This window comes from Colias philodice, chromosome 25 (genome assembly GCF_061535455.1).
Source record: "Colias philodice isolate Cphi_HAF_F1 chromosome 25, ilColPhil1 Martin Lab GWU primary, whole genome shotgun sequence".
Classification (NCBI taxonomy): Eukaryota; Metazoa; Arthropoda; class Insecta; order Lepidoptera; family Pieridae; genus Colias; species Colias philodice.
The window spans coordinates 4,021,032-4,037,015 of NC_143110.1; the positions used below are offsets into that span (position 1 = coordinate 4,021,032).

General features: G+C 32.6%; 1 protein-coding gene across 1 annotated transcript; it reads right to left on the minus strand.

Annotated features, from left to right (window-relative positions):
* Positions 1 to 329: 329 nt before the first annotated feature.
* LOC149477293 (myrosinase 1-like) lies at positions 330 to 15,720 on the minus strand. Its single transcript, XM_089710673.1, has 11 exons — positions 15,692 to 15,720; positions 12,430 to 12,533; positions 11,534 to 11,681; positions 7,140 to 7,306; positions 4,684 to 4,944; positions 4,167 to 4,258; positions 3,108 to 3,255; positions 2,619 to 2,779; positions 1,770 to 1,919; positions 1,111 to 1,202; positions 330 to 598 (listed from the first exon to the last, which is right to left on the minus strand). Exons 1-11 carry the CDS (start codon positions 15,718 to 15,720, stop codon positions 349 to 351), a joined length of 1,602 nt encoding a protein of 533 aa, XP_089566799.1. The 3' UTR covers positions 330 to 348.
* Between the last annotated feature and the right edge of the window lie 264 nt (positions 15,721 to 15,984).

Sequence of the window (15,984 nt, forward strand, 5' to 3'; positions counted from 1 at the left end):
AATTGTACGTGCTTTTAACTTTTCACCTTTCAAATTTTCCTTTACTTACTTATATTTATATTCTAAAGATTCATATTGAGGAAGAATTTTCAACTTTCCGAATTAATTTGCAATAATTATTTTTCTATCTTATTACTATAATGCACTAAAAATATTTAAATGCTACTGGGTATGAAAAGAAACAAAAAAGTTCATAATATTTAATTTTTATTTTAAAATTTATAACATACAGTTAAATTTACAAAATAGAGAACGAACTAATGTTATAAAATACTAATCTAACTTATAAATAATTCACCTTCTAATAATAATATAATTATAAATTCCTTTGTATAGTTTTAAACAATATCACCTATAATAATAAATATACATAAAACACAAAAACAAAACTACTATCACAGTTTTAGAAGCACTAATTCTATTAGTAAAGCTATGATAATGCGGTAAATGTAGTTTATCAATATTTTCATTAATACATTGGTCAGAAACATTTATTTCATGCGTTTTGATCACGCAAGCGTAGTATTGAGATGATAGGCGAGGAGATCTGATTTTCTTTGGATCATTATGGTTTATTGCGTACAGGCCAAATGCGACTCTGAAACATAGAAACGTGTTATTGTTCATCTATGTTGGTATTATCTATACTAATATTATAAAGCTGAAGAGTATGTTGTGTTTGTTTGAACGCGCTAATCTCAGGAACTGTTGGTCCGATTTGGAAAATTCTTTCGGTGTTAGATAGCCCCTTTATCGAGGAAATAGTGTAAGTACTATAGGAGTGGTAAAACCGCGGGGCACAGTTAGTCATACATATTGTTCCGTAGACAAAAATGGCTTGTTTAATTTGTATTCTTAAATATCCCTCTCTCTAGCTGTGCCCCTCGGTTTTACCAGCATTGCTCCGCTCCTGTTGGTCTTAGCGTGATGATATATATAATCTATAAGCCTTCCTCGATAATTGGGCTATCTAACACCGAAATAATTTTTCTAATCGGACCAGTAGTTCCTGAGATTTGCGTGATCAAACAAACAAACTATTCAGCTTAATAATATAAGTATTGATATAATATGTATATTGAAAGTAATAATACAATTTGGTATACATACGAATACCCGCTGTTCCACTCGAAATTATCCATTAGAGCCCAGTAAGTGTAGCCGATGACATTCACTTTGTCTTCTTTTATAGCCAAATAAACCTTAAATAAAATGAATATACTTTTAATTCTAATCTAACAGAGCATCTTGTTGGTTAAAAAAAGTAATAACAGATATGTATTTCAAAAATATTTTAAAGACTCAATCTATGCCAATCACTATAAGTATGTTCCTAATAATAATATTTTATGAACCTGAGATATGTATTTCCAATTTGATCAGTGATATATTGGCTGCCTTAAGTATCGTACATTCATTCTTTGTTTTCCACAAATATAGATATTAATTGTATATATCTGGCTCTATGTCTCTATGATAGTGTTCGTGTCTGTGTCAATGATCAATTTAGTGTAACTAGCAGCGTCTGTCTGTGTAATTGTGTATGTTACATATTATGTAAAATTAAATTGTAATATTGACATGATTTTAAAAGAGCAACTATGCAGTTTCTTGTCGGTTCTTTTCCATAGATACTGCTTTCCGAATCGGTGGTAAATGTTAAAAAATGTTATAACGATTCTAAAGTGTTTTTTAATGTCTAATTAAATAAATGAATGTTTGAGTTTGAAATTCTATGTATATTATATTTATATCTGTATAATAAATACCTGTGTCAAATGATCCTTAATAAATTTAAGTCGGACATGGTCATACATTTGATGCTTCCCTGGATAACCGTTCTCTGTTATCATTACATCAATGTCACCGTAGTTCTTCTTAAGGTATGATAACGTTTGTCTTAGCCCTTTTGGGTATACCTGTTAAAAAAATATAAAGTTTAAAAAACTAAAAACACGCTATGATACATTCATGAGATTATTGTATTGTCATCGATATGGTCATCGATCTTTGATAAGGGTATAATAAAGTTTGAATTGAATCTGTCCGTTTTAAATGGGGAAAAATTGAGTATAAAGAAGTCGAATACATACAAACAAGCATAATAGTCTATAATTAATGAAGCAAATAAAAGTATGTTAGGAACTAAAAGCTTTCTTACTTATTTTATACGGCAAAATTAATGTTTGGAAAGATCATTGCATTTAAATTATGGTTGTAGCCTGAATTAATTGCAATGAAATTTGACGCAGAAAACTATAGGTACGTCTGGAGTGGCTAGAGTGGATATGTGAGAATTATAAGTTATTTCCAATTATTTAATAAACACAGGGATAAATCGTAACCAATATTAGATACAATTAATGTGAAAGTAAGCAAGCCTGTCTGTCTTTCTGTCTTTTTTTTCACGTTTCAACATTCATAGTTTAACTGATTTGGATGTAATTTTTACAGAAATAGTAGATCCCAAGGGAACGGGAACTATGCGGTATTTCTCTACCTACGCCGGCGAAGCCGCTGGCGGAAAGCTAGTTTGAATGCTCTATGACATAATTGACGATTAATTAGGTATATTTTGATATCCATTTTCGATTTATTATAAAATAAACTAAACGTACCGGCATTATCACTCCCGCACTAGGCTCAGCGTACGCCGGTTTCTCCATCATGGCGTCCAATTCGGGTGAACCGGTCAGAAACCAGGACCCCCTTTCGCCCTTTTTCGCCGGTCTTATCACATATGTTGTGTAATAGTTGACAGCATAGAAGTCTGCTGAACCTGTGAGGCAAGTATTGTTACAGAAAATAGCATATAAATTATTGTTTTTCAATGATAAACTAGCTCTCTTTTTGTGTGCGCTTGAAATTTTTACCGACGCGTAAAATAACCTTTTTTTACAAAAAATATAATAACCTTGCTCTGTTTCTTTTTACCTGATTACCATTTAAAATATTAAATTTAATGACAAATATAAGAACACAATTATTCATCAAATTTAAAAGTGAGATAAAAATCTCTGACTTCATTGTAGAAAATTCAAAAGTGATTCTAGAAGAAGTCTTATTGAATAAATAAATGTTTGAGTTTGACAGGATAGTTATATTACCTTTTAATAATTTCTTCTCTTCTTCAGTAAATGAAGGTAATCGAGAATAATTAAAGCCTTGTTTTAAGCTGTATTCAAGCAATATCTTTTCGACGCTTGGAGGCCACCCTCCTTCCTTAGAGAATATGGGATGCGAGTATCGTCCAATCTGTTGGAATTTACAAGTTAAAACTCTTAGTAAATACATTTGAATATTACCTATAACTAATTGATATGTAATTAAAGGAACACTTTTCGTTTCAAAGCTCAGTCATATATTACTCTATTAGCTGTGCTCCGCGGTTTTACCCGCAGTGGTCTGACCCTGTGTGTTTCAGTCAGATGAAATATAACCTTCCTCGATAAATAGGCTATCCAACACCGAAAGAATTTTGCAAATAGAACCACTAGTTCCCGAGATTAGCGCGTTCAAACAAACAAACTTTAGCTTTATAATATTTTTTATTATTTTAGGTTTTTTTTGTGTTGTATTGTTAGCATGTAGCTATATTTTACTGAGGAAGAGGGAACTTCCCTACTACAGGTTTATATAACTTAAAAGGGAAGTTCCAAATGTTTGTGACCACACCGCCATGTTAAATAATAAATAAATTGTTTAAATATTACTTCAATTAAGGCACGTATAATCTCTTTTTCTCACATTATGTTTCAAATCAGATTTATATTATATACTAGCAAAAATAATTTAAAAAATTGAACGTAATGGGTGTTTTATTTATAATAATAGACCTATAGTTACCTACAGTCTACACTATGATAAAACGGGTGAATACAATGCGGTCTGTGTACACTCTTTTCCTATTAGATTCTATTGTAATCCTACTAACATTATAAATGCGAAAGTTTGTGAGGATGGATGTTTATTACTCTTTCACGCAAATACTACTGAACCGATTACAATGAAATTTAGCGCATAGCATTAACACATAGGATAGGTTTTATCCCGGAAATTCCACAGGAACGGGAACTATGCGGGTTTTTCTTTGAAAACGCGGACGAAGCCCCGGGCGGAAAGCTAGTATTATATAACTATAAGGAGTTATTATTTAAAATAATTACCATAAAATCCAAACCGAGTTTTGCCAACTCTTTATCGCGTGGATATTTGTATGGTTCTATCCAGATAATGTTATTTGCTAAGGAAATTCGACCTGCAAGAAAGAAAACAATTAAATGGGAACTACTACCTACTATTTGTAGGTAATATATAATAATTATTTTATATAATTATATATATAATATAATAATCATACGATAATTTGCTCCATATGAATCGCGCACGTATTATGTTTATAATTAGTATTGTAATTTATATAATGCTTATAGGTCAAAGATATATTTAGTTCATTTTTAATTAACATGACTCCCCTTTATACAGTTTTTATTGTTTCAACGATTTGATCTTTATTTCATACAGTTAGAAATAATTTATATAGGTACTAAAACCTTCCTCTCTTTTATCTCTCTATCTATAAAAAAACGCATCAAAAACCGTTACATAGTTTTAAAGATTCAAGCATACATAGGGATATAGAGACTGAGAAAGCGATTTCGTTTTATACTATGTAGTTCTTACCGTGATATTTATCCTTGTACTCCCTTTCATAGATCCTATACGCTTTAGCGTGTGCCAGTAACAAATACTTATTGCAAAGAAAAGGGGCTAATTCCTCCTCTTTAATTCCCGGTGCTAAAGATCCTGTGTTAAACATCATATCACAAAGAACAACTGCTTCATTCATTGTAATCCATGTTTTTACTCTATCAGCGAATAGAGAATACAAAACTTTTGCGTAGTCCGAAAACCAATCAACTATTAGGGGATTCGTCCAGCCACCTGTAAAAGAGTTATTTATAAGCATATTAATATTTGAGTATTATATAAATACGGAATATAATACAATACAGGAGAATTAGAATCAATCAAATTGCATGTACCTGAATAACCTGGTGGATAAAACTGAAATAGGTGTAGTAGATAGGTACTCTGTATTCCTAACCTACCATACGACATTCCGAAAAGCGTCGGAAAATGTAGCGTATGTTCCTCAACGGTTCCAAAGATTTTATAAAAAGATAATATTATGGTGTCAAATGCATTTGCTTCATACCCAGCTAATCCTAACACGACGATATGAGTATGATTTATAATTTTTACTGTTTTTCTAGCAGTCAAGCTTTTTGCATAAAAATAACTGTCTATTTTTAGGTTTTCTTAGCTTGTAAAACAACAGCAAATATGTATGTTAAAGTATTACAACGGGTCACCATGAAATTTGACTTTGTTTGCAAAGCATTAAATTTCGTAGTTTAGGTCGTAATTAGACGGAAAAAAAATATATGGCATGAAAAACTTTGCTTTTGTGCTTAGAAGACTGATTGAAGGAAATTTTTAAAAATCTCGGATTTTAATTTTTGATTGAAAATAAAACTATTGAAATAAAAATGTTTATTATTTTTATTGAGTTTTACTATCAAATTAGCTTACAGAAAAGTGGAAAATAACTTAAAAGTGCACATTTTTACTTTTTCTTTTATGTTCATAGCTACTTTCTCTCAATAAACCCCAAATATAGTCGCCCATCATGTTTTCATTGTATTGGCCTTGATAGCGTTGTTCAAAATTCATGATGTCCTGATGGAAACGTTCTCCTTGCTCTTCGGAATAGGATCCCATATTGTTTTTAAATTTATCCAAATGAGCATGCAGCATATGTACTTTGACATCCTGCAGCCCATGGCCTTAAAATTTGTAATTGGAATTTGCCTTACCTTCCAAACACCTTTTACAATATCTACAAGCAACATGTGGAGCCCATGGCTTATCTTGATTCCGTACAGGACAGTCAAAATATGCTTCATAGGCTTCACAGAGAACGTGAGATGTCTTTAGTTTATATTTCACGTCTCGAACTTTTATAAATTGACCACATATAAAACAAAATGCATCAGCATCGTATTTTCACTTTCGTGACGACATTTTAAGTTATTCTGGGCTTGTAAATAATACCTGATGGTTGTTTACCACTCGGGTGCCATCTAGCGGCACAGTGTAAACGTTAATATCCCACTCTCACCGCGCGGTCTTTTTAAAAAATTAAAATTTATGAAAAAATTGAAAAATTTGTATTATTATTATAACTATCACAAAAGCAAACTTTATACCGAAAAAAGGTATTTTCTTTTCGTTTTTGTGCATAACTAACTGGAAAATAATAGTATAAACTTTAGGACAAAGAACGAAAATTTTTTTGTCGAGTCGTGTTATTGATCAAATTTCACAATATAAATATAAAATGAATGAAATGTATTATTTTAATTAAAAAGCTTTTATTGCGTAATACAATCGTGTGCATAATTAAAGGGATAATGTGTATTCCATTAATTAATTAATTATTATTAAATGTATATGGACAAACGAGAAGTTATTAAAAAACGCAGTGGTTGAATAATACTGATTTAATTATGTAATATTATATAGCAATTAAAAACGTACCCGTGTATTGTTAATGATTATTATAATATCAAATTAAATGTAAAAATCCTTTTTTCATATAAATACCTTCAATTAGAAATTTTAATGATGTTAACAAAGGATAACCTATGTGTGGTATGGTAATTGGTATGGTGTGGTACAATATAAAGCAGTTTATAATATAGAGCAAAGCTTTAATTTGATTTTGAATTAAGTTTATTTTTCTTCTATTTCATATTTACAAACAAAATTCAACGACTTGTGTCATTTGCCAATTCGCACTTAACCAGCGTAAACGCTCATAGGAGGGTCTCCGTGCAATGGAAACATATTATAGCTGTGCCCCGCAGTTTCATCCGCATTGCTCCGCTCCTGTTGGTCTTAGCGCGATGATTTATAGCCTATTGCTTTCCTCAATAAATGGGCTATCTGACACCGAAAGAGATTTTCAAATCGGAACAGTAGTTCCCGAGATTAACGCGTTCAAACAAACAAACTCTTTAGCTTTATAATATTAAGTAAAGATAATATAGGCTGATGATGATGATGATACATACCCAAGCTTTGTAAAGTCAGAGGCAAGTCAAAATGATACATAGTGACCACAGGTTCAATGCCCTGCCTTAGAAGTTCGTCTATAAGATCTCTATAATACTTCACGCCGGCTTTGCTCACATTATTGGGAAGACCACTTGGCAAGATTCTCGACCAAGATATCGAAAACCTACAAATAATAATTAATTAGTACACGGTTAGATATAAACTTGGAAAATAAAACATAATTAACAGGGTTAGATATTAACTTCGAAAGTTTCGAAGTAAACAAATGGTAGTTTTATACATTATTCGACGAATAAGTTTTAACCAAGGATTGAAAAATCAGCCCTTAAGGGAATGTACGATCTTTCAAATAAAATAATCATCCAATTGGTTCATGGAATTAATAGAGGTGTGTTTGTTACACATGAAATACAGTAGCATCAAAAACCTGTTTCTTTTTTGAAGTCGGTTGAAACTTGAAATAAAATCTATCAATTAAAAGCAAAAGTTGACTGTATTTGTGTACGTTGTTCAATTATAAAGTACCTACTAGCTTTCCGCCCGCGGCTTCGCCCGCGTTTTCAAAGATAAACCCGCATAGTTCACGTTCCCGTGGCATTTCCGGGATAAAACCTATCCTATTTGTTAATCCAAGTTAACCTCTATATGTGTACTAAATTTTATTGTAATCGGTTCTGTAGTATTTGCGTGAAAGAGTAGCAAACACATACAATATACATCCATCCTCACAAAATTTCGCATTTATAATATTAGTTTACTAGTAGATAGATATAAGAATAGGATTCACGGAAACGACAAAAAAATGCGCTCAAGCAGGAATCCATAATATAGGGGAGACCGGGTACAAAAGTAACACTTTGTACTTGTACCTTGATTTCCGACTGGGTGTTACTGTTATCATTAAATTAATATAACCATATATAAATTTAGTTTATATTCTTTACACTAGCACCTCAATTTATTATATTATGTAGTGTTTTATATTCATAAAGTAAGTTTAAAAAAAAATCGTCAGTTGTTACTTTCGACCCCGTAAGCAGGTCGAAAGTAACACGTCGTGGGTCGAAAGTAACAAGACAAAGGGGTTGGTAATTAATACAATATTATGATGGTAAATCAACAAATTATTTGTTTAAAGACTTTGTATTAATAACACATCAACTTTTGTATTTTAAATATAATACTTGCAAAATATATAATACAAAACAATCGATAAAAAATATTCGAAGTTCAAGTCATGAGATTAATTAAGGGAATCATTATTTTATAATTAAAAATTCTGCATCCCGCATCCATCCACTAGCATTCCCAGCTCCAGCACAACCAACAGGACCCTCGGCAATACGAAAAAAGCGGAATGTGTTCTCCTAGAGCATTAATGGCAACAGCAACAGTTACTAATTTTCCAGGCTCTGCTAGGGTAATGGCACCTACTTGTTTAATCCCTTTTTAATCTACAAATTTGGTTTGTGGTCACCCCTGTCTCGTCCAAATTCCAAGTATCTTTTGGCTCAAATTGGTATCTTTCACAATACCTCAGCAAGGTTATCAAAAAAATTATTCACATTATGCTCGTTGATGGAGATAACTGAAAATAAACTGCAGAGCACTCGATTAAATAGTCGCGTAGATTACTTTACTTGTTATTAGTAAATCTCGATCGACGCAAGGTAGCTGCACTAGTATTACGGCTTATAATTTTTTTATAAATCTATATAATGTTACATGGCAAATATTATATTTTTGCAAGGCCTCTAATTGTTGCACCATCTTTCAAAATGCTCTTCAGCCGTGTTGGTAATTCCTCGATCAGTAGTTCTAATGCGTTGTCGCGGCATTCTGTTGAAGTAAAGATGTACATAAAAATATACATAATCATAATGGGACAAAAATAACATGTTACTTTTGTACCCATAGGGCTATGTTACTTTTGTACCCGTCTATATTTTTGCCAAAACGTGCAACAAAACTTTAAAACGGAACGTGCTACATAAAAATGATTATGAGCAATGTACAATTACTCTAATCAAGAATGGATATGCAAACATTCAGATTTCTATCATCCTTTTAAGACTACGTAAACGGTTAATAAAAAAAATGTCGAAAATCTTACTTTTGATTCGTGAAAACACGTAGCGTCCTGTCACACAGCCTAACAGCGCGTGGCGCACGCGGCGAATGAATACAATTAAGGGGGACGCTCTCGGCTATCGCCTGACAGAGGCTTAGCGGTGTTCGACCATTGGATAAATCTAGAGAGCATTTGTTACTTTCGACCCACCGTTACTTTTGTACCCGGTCTCCCCTAATAATTATAATGAGATAATTTCAATTTTAAATATAATCAATCAATGAAACCACTTGATTATAATTAACCTTACATAGCGTATTACATTAATTAGAGATATGAAGTTTTTTATTTTTATTTTCCTGTATAAATCGTTTCTTTGGTGCATTATTGGTTTGAGAACTAAGCTTACTCTTTCACATTTACCTCCATATCTCAAGAACCGTGATGATAGATATTTGAAAATTTCAGAATATAGGTACGTGTTTCTCTTTTCTGTTATCGCAATAATTTAATACAAACAAACATCAATAGTATGCATTTCTATGCACATACCTGGTATAAAATTAGAAGGCTGTATAATGCTGGCCATACACCATACTTCCTATCGTCCCTTCGGCATGACGCTACCGATTGGATCAGTTAGAACTGACCATGTGTGGGAGTGGATTGGCATTATTTGGCATGATAGTTATACTTGACGGAACAATCGAATTTCGATTCTTTTGGCTTGATCATGGCGATTGGATCATGTCGATTGGACCGTGTATGGCGGTATGCGATCGTCACTTCAGTCTGGTCAATTTTCTGGTCATTTTTCGTCCAAGCTGAATCATAGGCGCTTCGCTCGCTTGGTGTATAAATATGAAAGTATATGGATGTTTAGATGAACGGTTACGGATTTGAATAAGATTTGTTTGGGAGATATATGAAGTACCAGATTACTTAACACATTGGGTACTTCTCATTAAATAGGTACATATATATAACAATAATCTTCCGAAGCTTCCCGGCATGTAATCCTTTTTTTGTTTCATTTGTACGAATAAAACGCCCAAAACGGCTAAAACATCGTCGTCTGTCACCGGTGACGCCATGGCTTCAACTGAACGTTGCTGCCGATTGGACAATTCAAACGTTGTGTGTGTGGTCTCTATGGACAAACTGCAGATTGGATCAAGCTACAGCGTCATGCCGATTGGACGATAGAAAGTATGGTGTATGGCCAGCATTAGTTACACAGCTTGTAACTCCAGAATTGATGGACGGATTTAAATGATTTTTAGTTTGTTGGATTTAGTTTTTAGACTGTGCTTATAATGCTGGCCATACACCATACTTTCTATCGTCCAATCGGCATGACGCTGTAGCTTGATCCAATCTGCAGTTTGTCCATAGAGACCACACACACAACGTTTGAATTGTCCAATCGGCAGCAACGTTCAGTTGAAGCCATGGCGTCACCGGTGACAGACGACGATATTAGCCGTTTTGGGCGTTTTATTCGTAAAAATGAAACAAAAAAAGGATTATATGCCGGGAAGATTGTTGTTATATATATGTACCTATTTAATGAGAAGTACCCAATGTGTTAAGTACTTAATCTGGTACTTCATCTATCTCGCAAACAAATCTTGTTCAAATCCGTAACCGTTGACATCTAAACATCCATATACTTTCATATTTATCCACCAAGCGAGCGAAGCGCCTATGCTTCAGCTTAGACGAAAAATTACCAGAAAATTGACCAGACTGAAGTGACGATCGCATACCGCCATACACGGTCCAATCGACATGATCCAATCGCCATGATCAAGCCAAAAGAATCGAAATTCGATTGTTCCGTCAAGTATAACTATCATGCCAAATAATGCCAATCCACTCCCACACATGGTCAGTTCTAACTGATCCAATCGGTAGCGTCAAGCCGAATGGACGATAGGAAGTATGGTGTATGGCCAGCATAATACCTAAGACAATAAATATTGAAAACATGAGAAACTTACAAACGCATCAATCAACCATCAAGCGAATCGCTAGTTTTTTGCATGTCAGACAAATCTTTGTTGTTATTGGTATGCTAAACTTATATAAAATCCGAATTTTCATTTACAAAATTAAAAAAATATATTTATATTAACAACTAGCGGTCCGCCCCGGCTTCGCCCGTGGTACATGTTTACGTTTTCTCTACATAAGTACCATCCTCGTACTTCAAGGAATATAATAAAAAAAGAATTATCGAAATCGGTTCAGCCGTTCTCGAGTTATGCGCTTACCAACACATTTTGCGATTCATTTTTATATTTAAGATAAATATACCTGTAATGATCCAGTCCCAATTCAGAAGCTATTCTAACATCTTCTCTCCATAAATGATAAGAGTCGGCAGCTACATCACCATTTGTACGGTCTTCAATGGCGTCCTTATGTGTGTGCACGAATTCATCCCAAACGCTTTTGCCTTTACCTATAAGTGTATATGAATATGATTAGAATCATTGTCTTTCTACTGTTATGAGTATAGTTTCTTCATCTTTAATTCAAAATTTCATACCTTTTTTCAAATACTTAGAAAAATACTAAAAATTGTAGGAGAGCCCGTGGGAGATCGTCCTTCACCGATCTGATAACCCTTAGATCATTAAGTGATAACCAGATGAGACGTATTTTTTATTAAATACTAGAGGTCCGCCCCGGCTTCCCCCGTGGTACATATTTCGCAATAAAAGGTAGCCTATGTCCTTTCTCGGGTATCAAAATATCTCCATACCAAATTTCATGCAAATTGGTTCTGTAGTTTAGGCGTGATTGAGTAACAGACAGACAGACAGAGTTACTTTCGCATTTATTATATTAGTATGGATTTTTTCATTAACAAATATATGCCTATAATGGCTTGCCTATCGAAAAGCAAAGCAAAGCAAGTATATGAGAGCTAATAAAGATCGCAATGTTAGCTTTTTTTTGTTACAATCAAATAGTGTAAACAATTTCCCCTTTTTAGCTTTTATCCGCGACATTCAATGATAAAAAAACACTACATAATATGTACTTAAACAATGATAAATAATTAAAAATAGACAAGACAGTCAATTTTTCAATTAAAAAGAAAAAGATTAGTCATGTCGATGTTTAAATGTTACCAAGCTATAGTAGAGAAATATCTAATTGAGAAATAATTTAAAAATTCTGTTATATTGAGAAAAAGCTCCAACCATCAGCTTTCCAGCCTCCTTCGATTTGATAAGCTGCAGTGGCAGCTCCGAACTTGAAATTTGGTGGTAGCTTTTGGCAACTACAACCAACCACCATTAATATGCTGTAAAAACAATAATTTCCAATTATTTATTGCAATATTTTTGCAATATTTTTGCTGCAAAAATAATAATTTCCAATTATTTATTGCAATATTTTTGCAATCTGATAGCTGGACATTTTTTAACACGTAATTAAAAACAAGAATAATTTAAAAAAACATGCTTTACTTCAAGTACAAAATGGCTTTCAATTTTTGGGTTTTAAAATGAGAGATCTTTATTTTATTTTGTTACTCTTGAATTACAGGGTGTACCAAAAAGTAGTGATGAACGGAAGCTGAGAGGTAGAGGACCTAGAGGGCTATCCGAATCACCCCCATGTATGTTATGCGATTTTTCGTATTTTCGGAGTTATGACGTTTTTTTCAATTTTTCACCTATCGCCGAGTACGATGATATTTTCACTCATGCTGACGTCAATGATTGCGGAAGATGCTTGATTTTTTTTTGTGTGCTAAGCTGAAAGATAGGCCAATTCAGTATGGTAACATTTACTATCGTTAGATCTTTGAATGGAATAAAAAAAAGAATTAAATGGCAAGAAAGATAAAATTACCCAGTATGTTCACCACTTCAAGGGCCCGTAAAAAAATAAAATCACATAAAAAAAGTTTTCCGTTTGACTTTTAAAAACTTGCTCTATCTATCAGATAGCTACCCTGAAAATTTCATTTTATTATTCAGAAGGCTTCAATCGAAAAATTTAAATCTAAATGTGGTAAGTGCAAAAATTGAATTAACATTATGATCATTAAAACCAATAAATAGGTGTTTAATTACCAGAAATTTTTAAAATAACCCCGCTGTTACTCAATGCAAGTGCGACATCACCGTAAAAAGTTGTCTTTTAAATGTCTGAATGCCCTTTTATCATTTTTAATGGTTTCTTCTGCTACTATGAATTTCCGGGTTATTTCGTCCAAATTGTGGCAGTCTCTCGCCTTGTAGTATACCCACGGAAAAAAATCAATAGGGTTTATGTCCGGAGACCGTGCAGGCCAGGCTAAAGGGCAAAGATACCCTGAAAGATGGATTGATCGTTGCAGCCTGCGCATGCGCCGGTGACGCCTGCCTTAAAGCCTGGCCTCTACGGTCCCTCGACCTAAACCCCATTGATTTGTTTCAATGGGAATACTAAAAAGACCTCGGCTACTTGAGAGAATGCCACAATTTGGACGAAATAACCCGGAAATTCATAGTAGCAGAAAACAGAAACCATTAAAAATGATAAAAGGGCATTCAGACATTTAAAAGACAACTTTTTACGGTGATGTCGCACTTGCATTGAGCAACAGCGGGGTTATTTTAAAAATTTCTGGTAATTAAACACCTATTTATTGGTTTTAATGATCATAATGTTAGTTCAATTTTTGCACTTACCACATTTAGATTTAAATTTTTCGATTGAAGCCTTCTGAATAATAAAATGAAATTTTCAGGGTAGCTATCTGATAGATAGAGCAAGTTTTTAAAAATCAAACGGAAAACTTTTTTTATGTGATTTTATTTTTTTACGGGCCCTTGAAGTGGTGAACATACTGGGTAATTTTATCTTTCTTGCCATTTAATTCTTTTTTTTATTCCATTCAAAGATCTAACGATAGTAAATGTTACCATACTGAATTGGCCTATCTTTCAGCTTAGCACACAAAAAAAATCAAGCATCTTGCGCAATCATTGACGTCAGCATGAGTGAAAATATCATCTTACTCGGCGATAGGTGAAAAATTGAAAAAAACGTCATAACTCCGAAAATACGAAAAATCGCATAACATACATGGGGGTGATTCGGATAGCCCTCTAGGTCCTCTACCTCTCAGCTTCCGTTCATCACTACTTTTTGGTACACCCTGTATAATTGAACTCTTATCTTGAGAAATTGTAGACAACCAAATAACTAAATTATCAGTCTTGTCCTAAATATCCAAACAAAAAACTTACCAATCATTATAATTATAGGTAATCTAATGTTTAAATAAATAGAAACTTTGTTTATTTCTCATTAACGATATCAATAACTCTGTTCTAAAATGAAACATTATGTTTTTTTAACATAATAAAAACATGCCATTAATGTATATAAAGCTATACAGATATAAGATATAAAATGCTAATATTAACGCCCAAAAAAAGGAGGGTGGGTTTATTTTTTATTACTATAAAATATGGAAATCAAATGAAAAATCGTAAAAATAAATATATAAATAAATTATATACGCATAAAGACTCAAAGTCGATTTTGGACCCTTTTGCAACCATTGCCAAAATCGAAGATTCTGACGTAACCCCGTAAGCTTTCAACCGGTTGGCATTAATATTTTTAAAGTTTATTTGTCCATATGTTTGTACATATTTTATGCTTATTACTGCTTATCATTTGAATGTCATGTGTAAAAAAAAACTTAGCATTTACACAATACACATAATATGAAAACACTACCATCAAGACATTGTGGTGAACCTAAGCTTTTTTTGATAAATATAATATCTAGGAATTTTATTATAAAAACGAATACATTGTCCACATAAAAAGTTTTATTTTATTCGATAATTTTAACTTAATTTTATAAAAAAAACAAATAAACCCTATAGTCAATCAAATTAAACATCGCTTGAGCTAATTGCATATTAAAAATCTTTTTAAGGACTGCAAAATAATTATTTATTTAACAATTTTATCTACTATTACAAATTTCAAAACATAATATTAAAAGAAAAAGGAAAACATGCATAATAGCACATAAGGCAACCGCAACAAATAATAATGTTTTTGAACACATTTGTGCAACATTTTGTTGCACATTTTTCTCAATATTACAACTATTAAAATTAAAAAGCTTGTAGTACACTATTGAGATATTTTATTTGAAAGTATTACACGATAATATTAAAATGTCACGTAAACTGTCAAATACGGGCAATTATAATACGTTTTTAAAATGGTAGTTATATACGTTATTCGACGAATAAGTTTTAACCAAGCATTGAAAGTCGGCCCTTAATGTATAAAATAATTAATATGACCCACATTTCACGAATTCGTCACAAAAAATAAAATTAATTTCACTTCAATTAAGGTTTTCATAATTTTTTTTTGTCACAAAAAATCAACCAATCAAAGCACATTATTCTACTATCAAGTTTAAAACTCCTACTATACCTTAACGCGAGTACGTGAGGTAGCGTCATTGTAACAACTAAAACTGAATGGTCACTCATAAACTTCTTTTATACCATTTGAAGCTATTTAAAAAGGATACGTGTAAAATGTGTTTGCGTCATCAGCAATCATCGTCAATCATCATCAATACTTTATTTAGATTTTGGCTCATAAGTCTAAAAAGTGCACAAATGGCATTATGGTTACTTCTAGGTAAACTTTCTACATAAAATGTCCTTTAAATTATGTCGTATTCGCAAAAACAGGGGCGTTATGACCGCTATGTGTGTTTG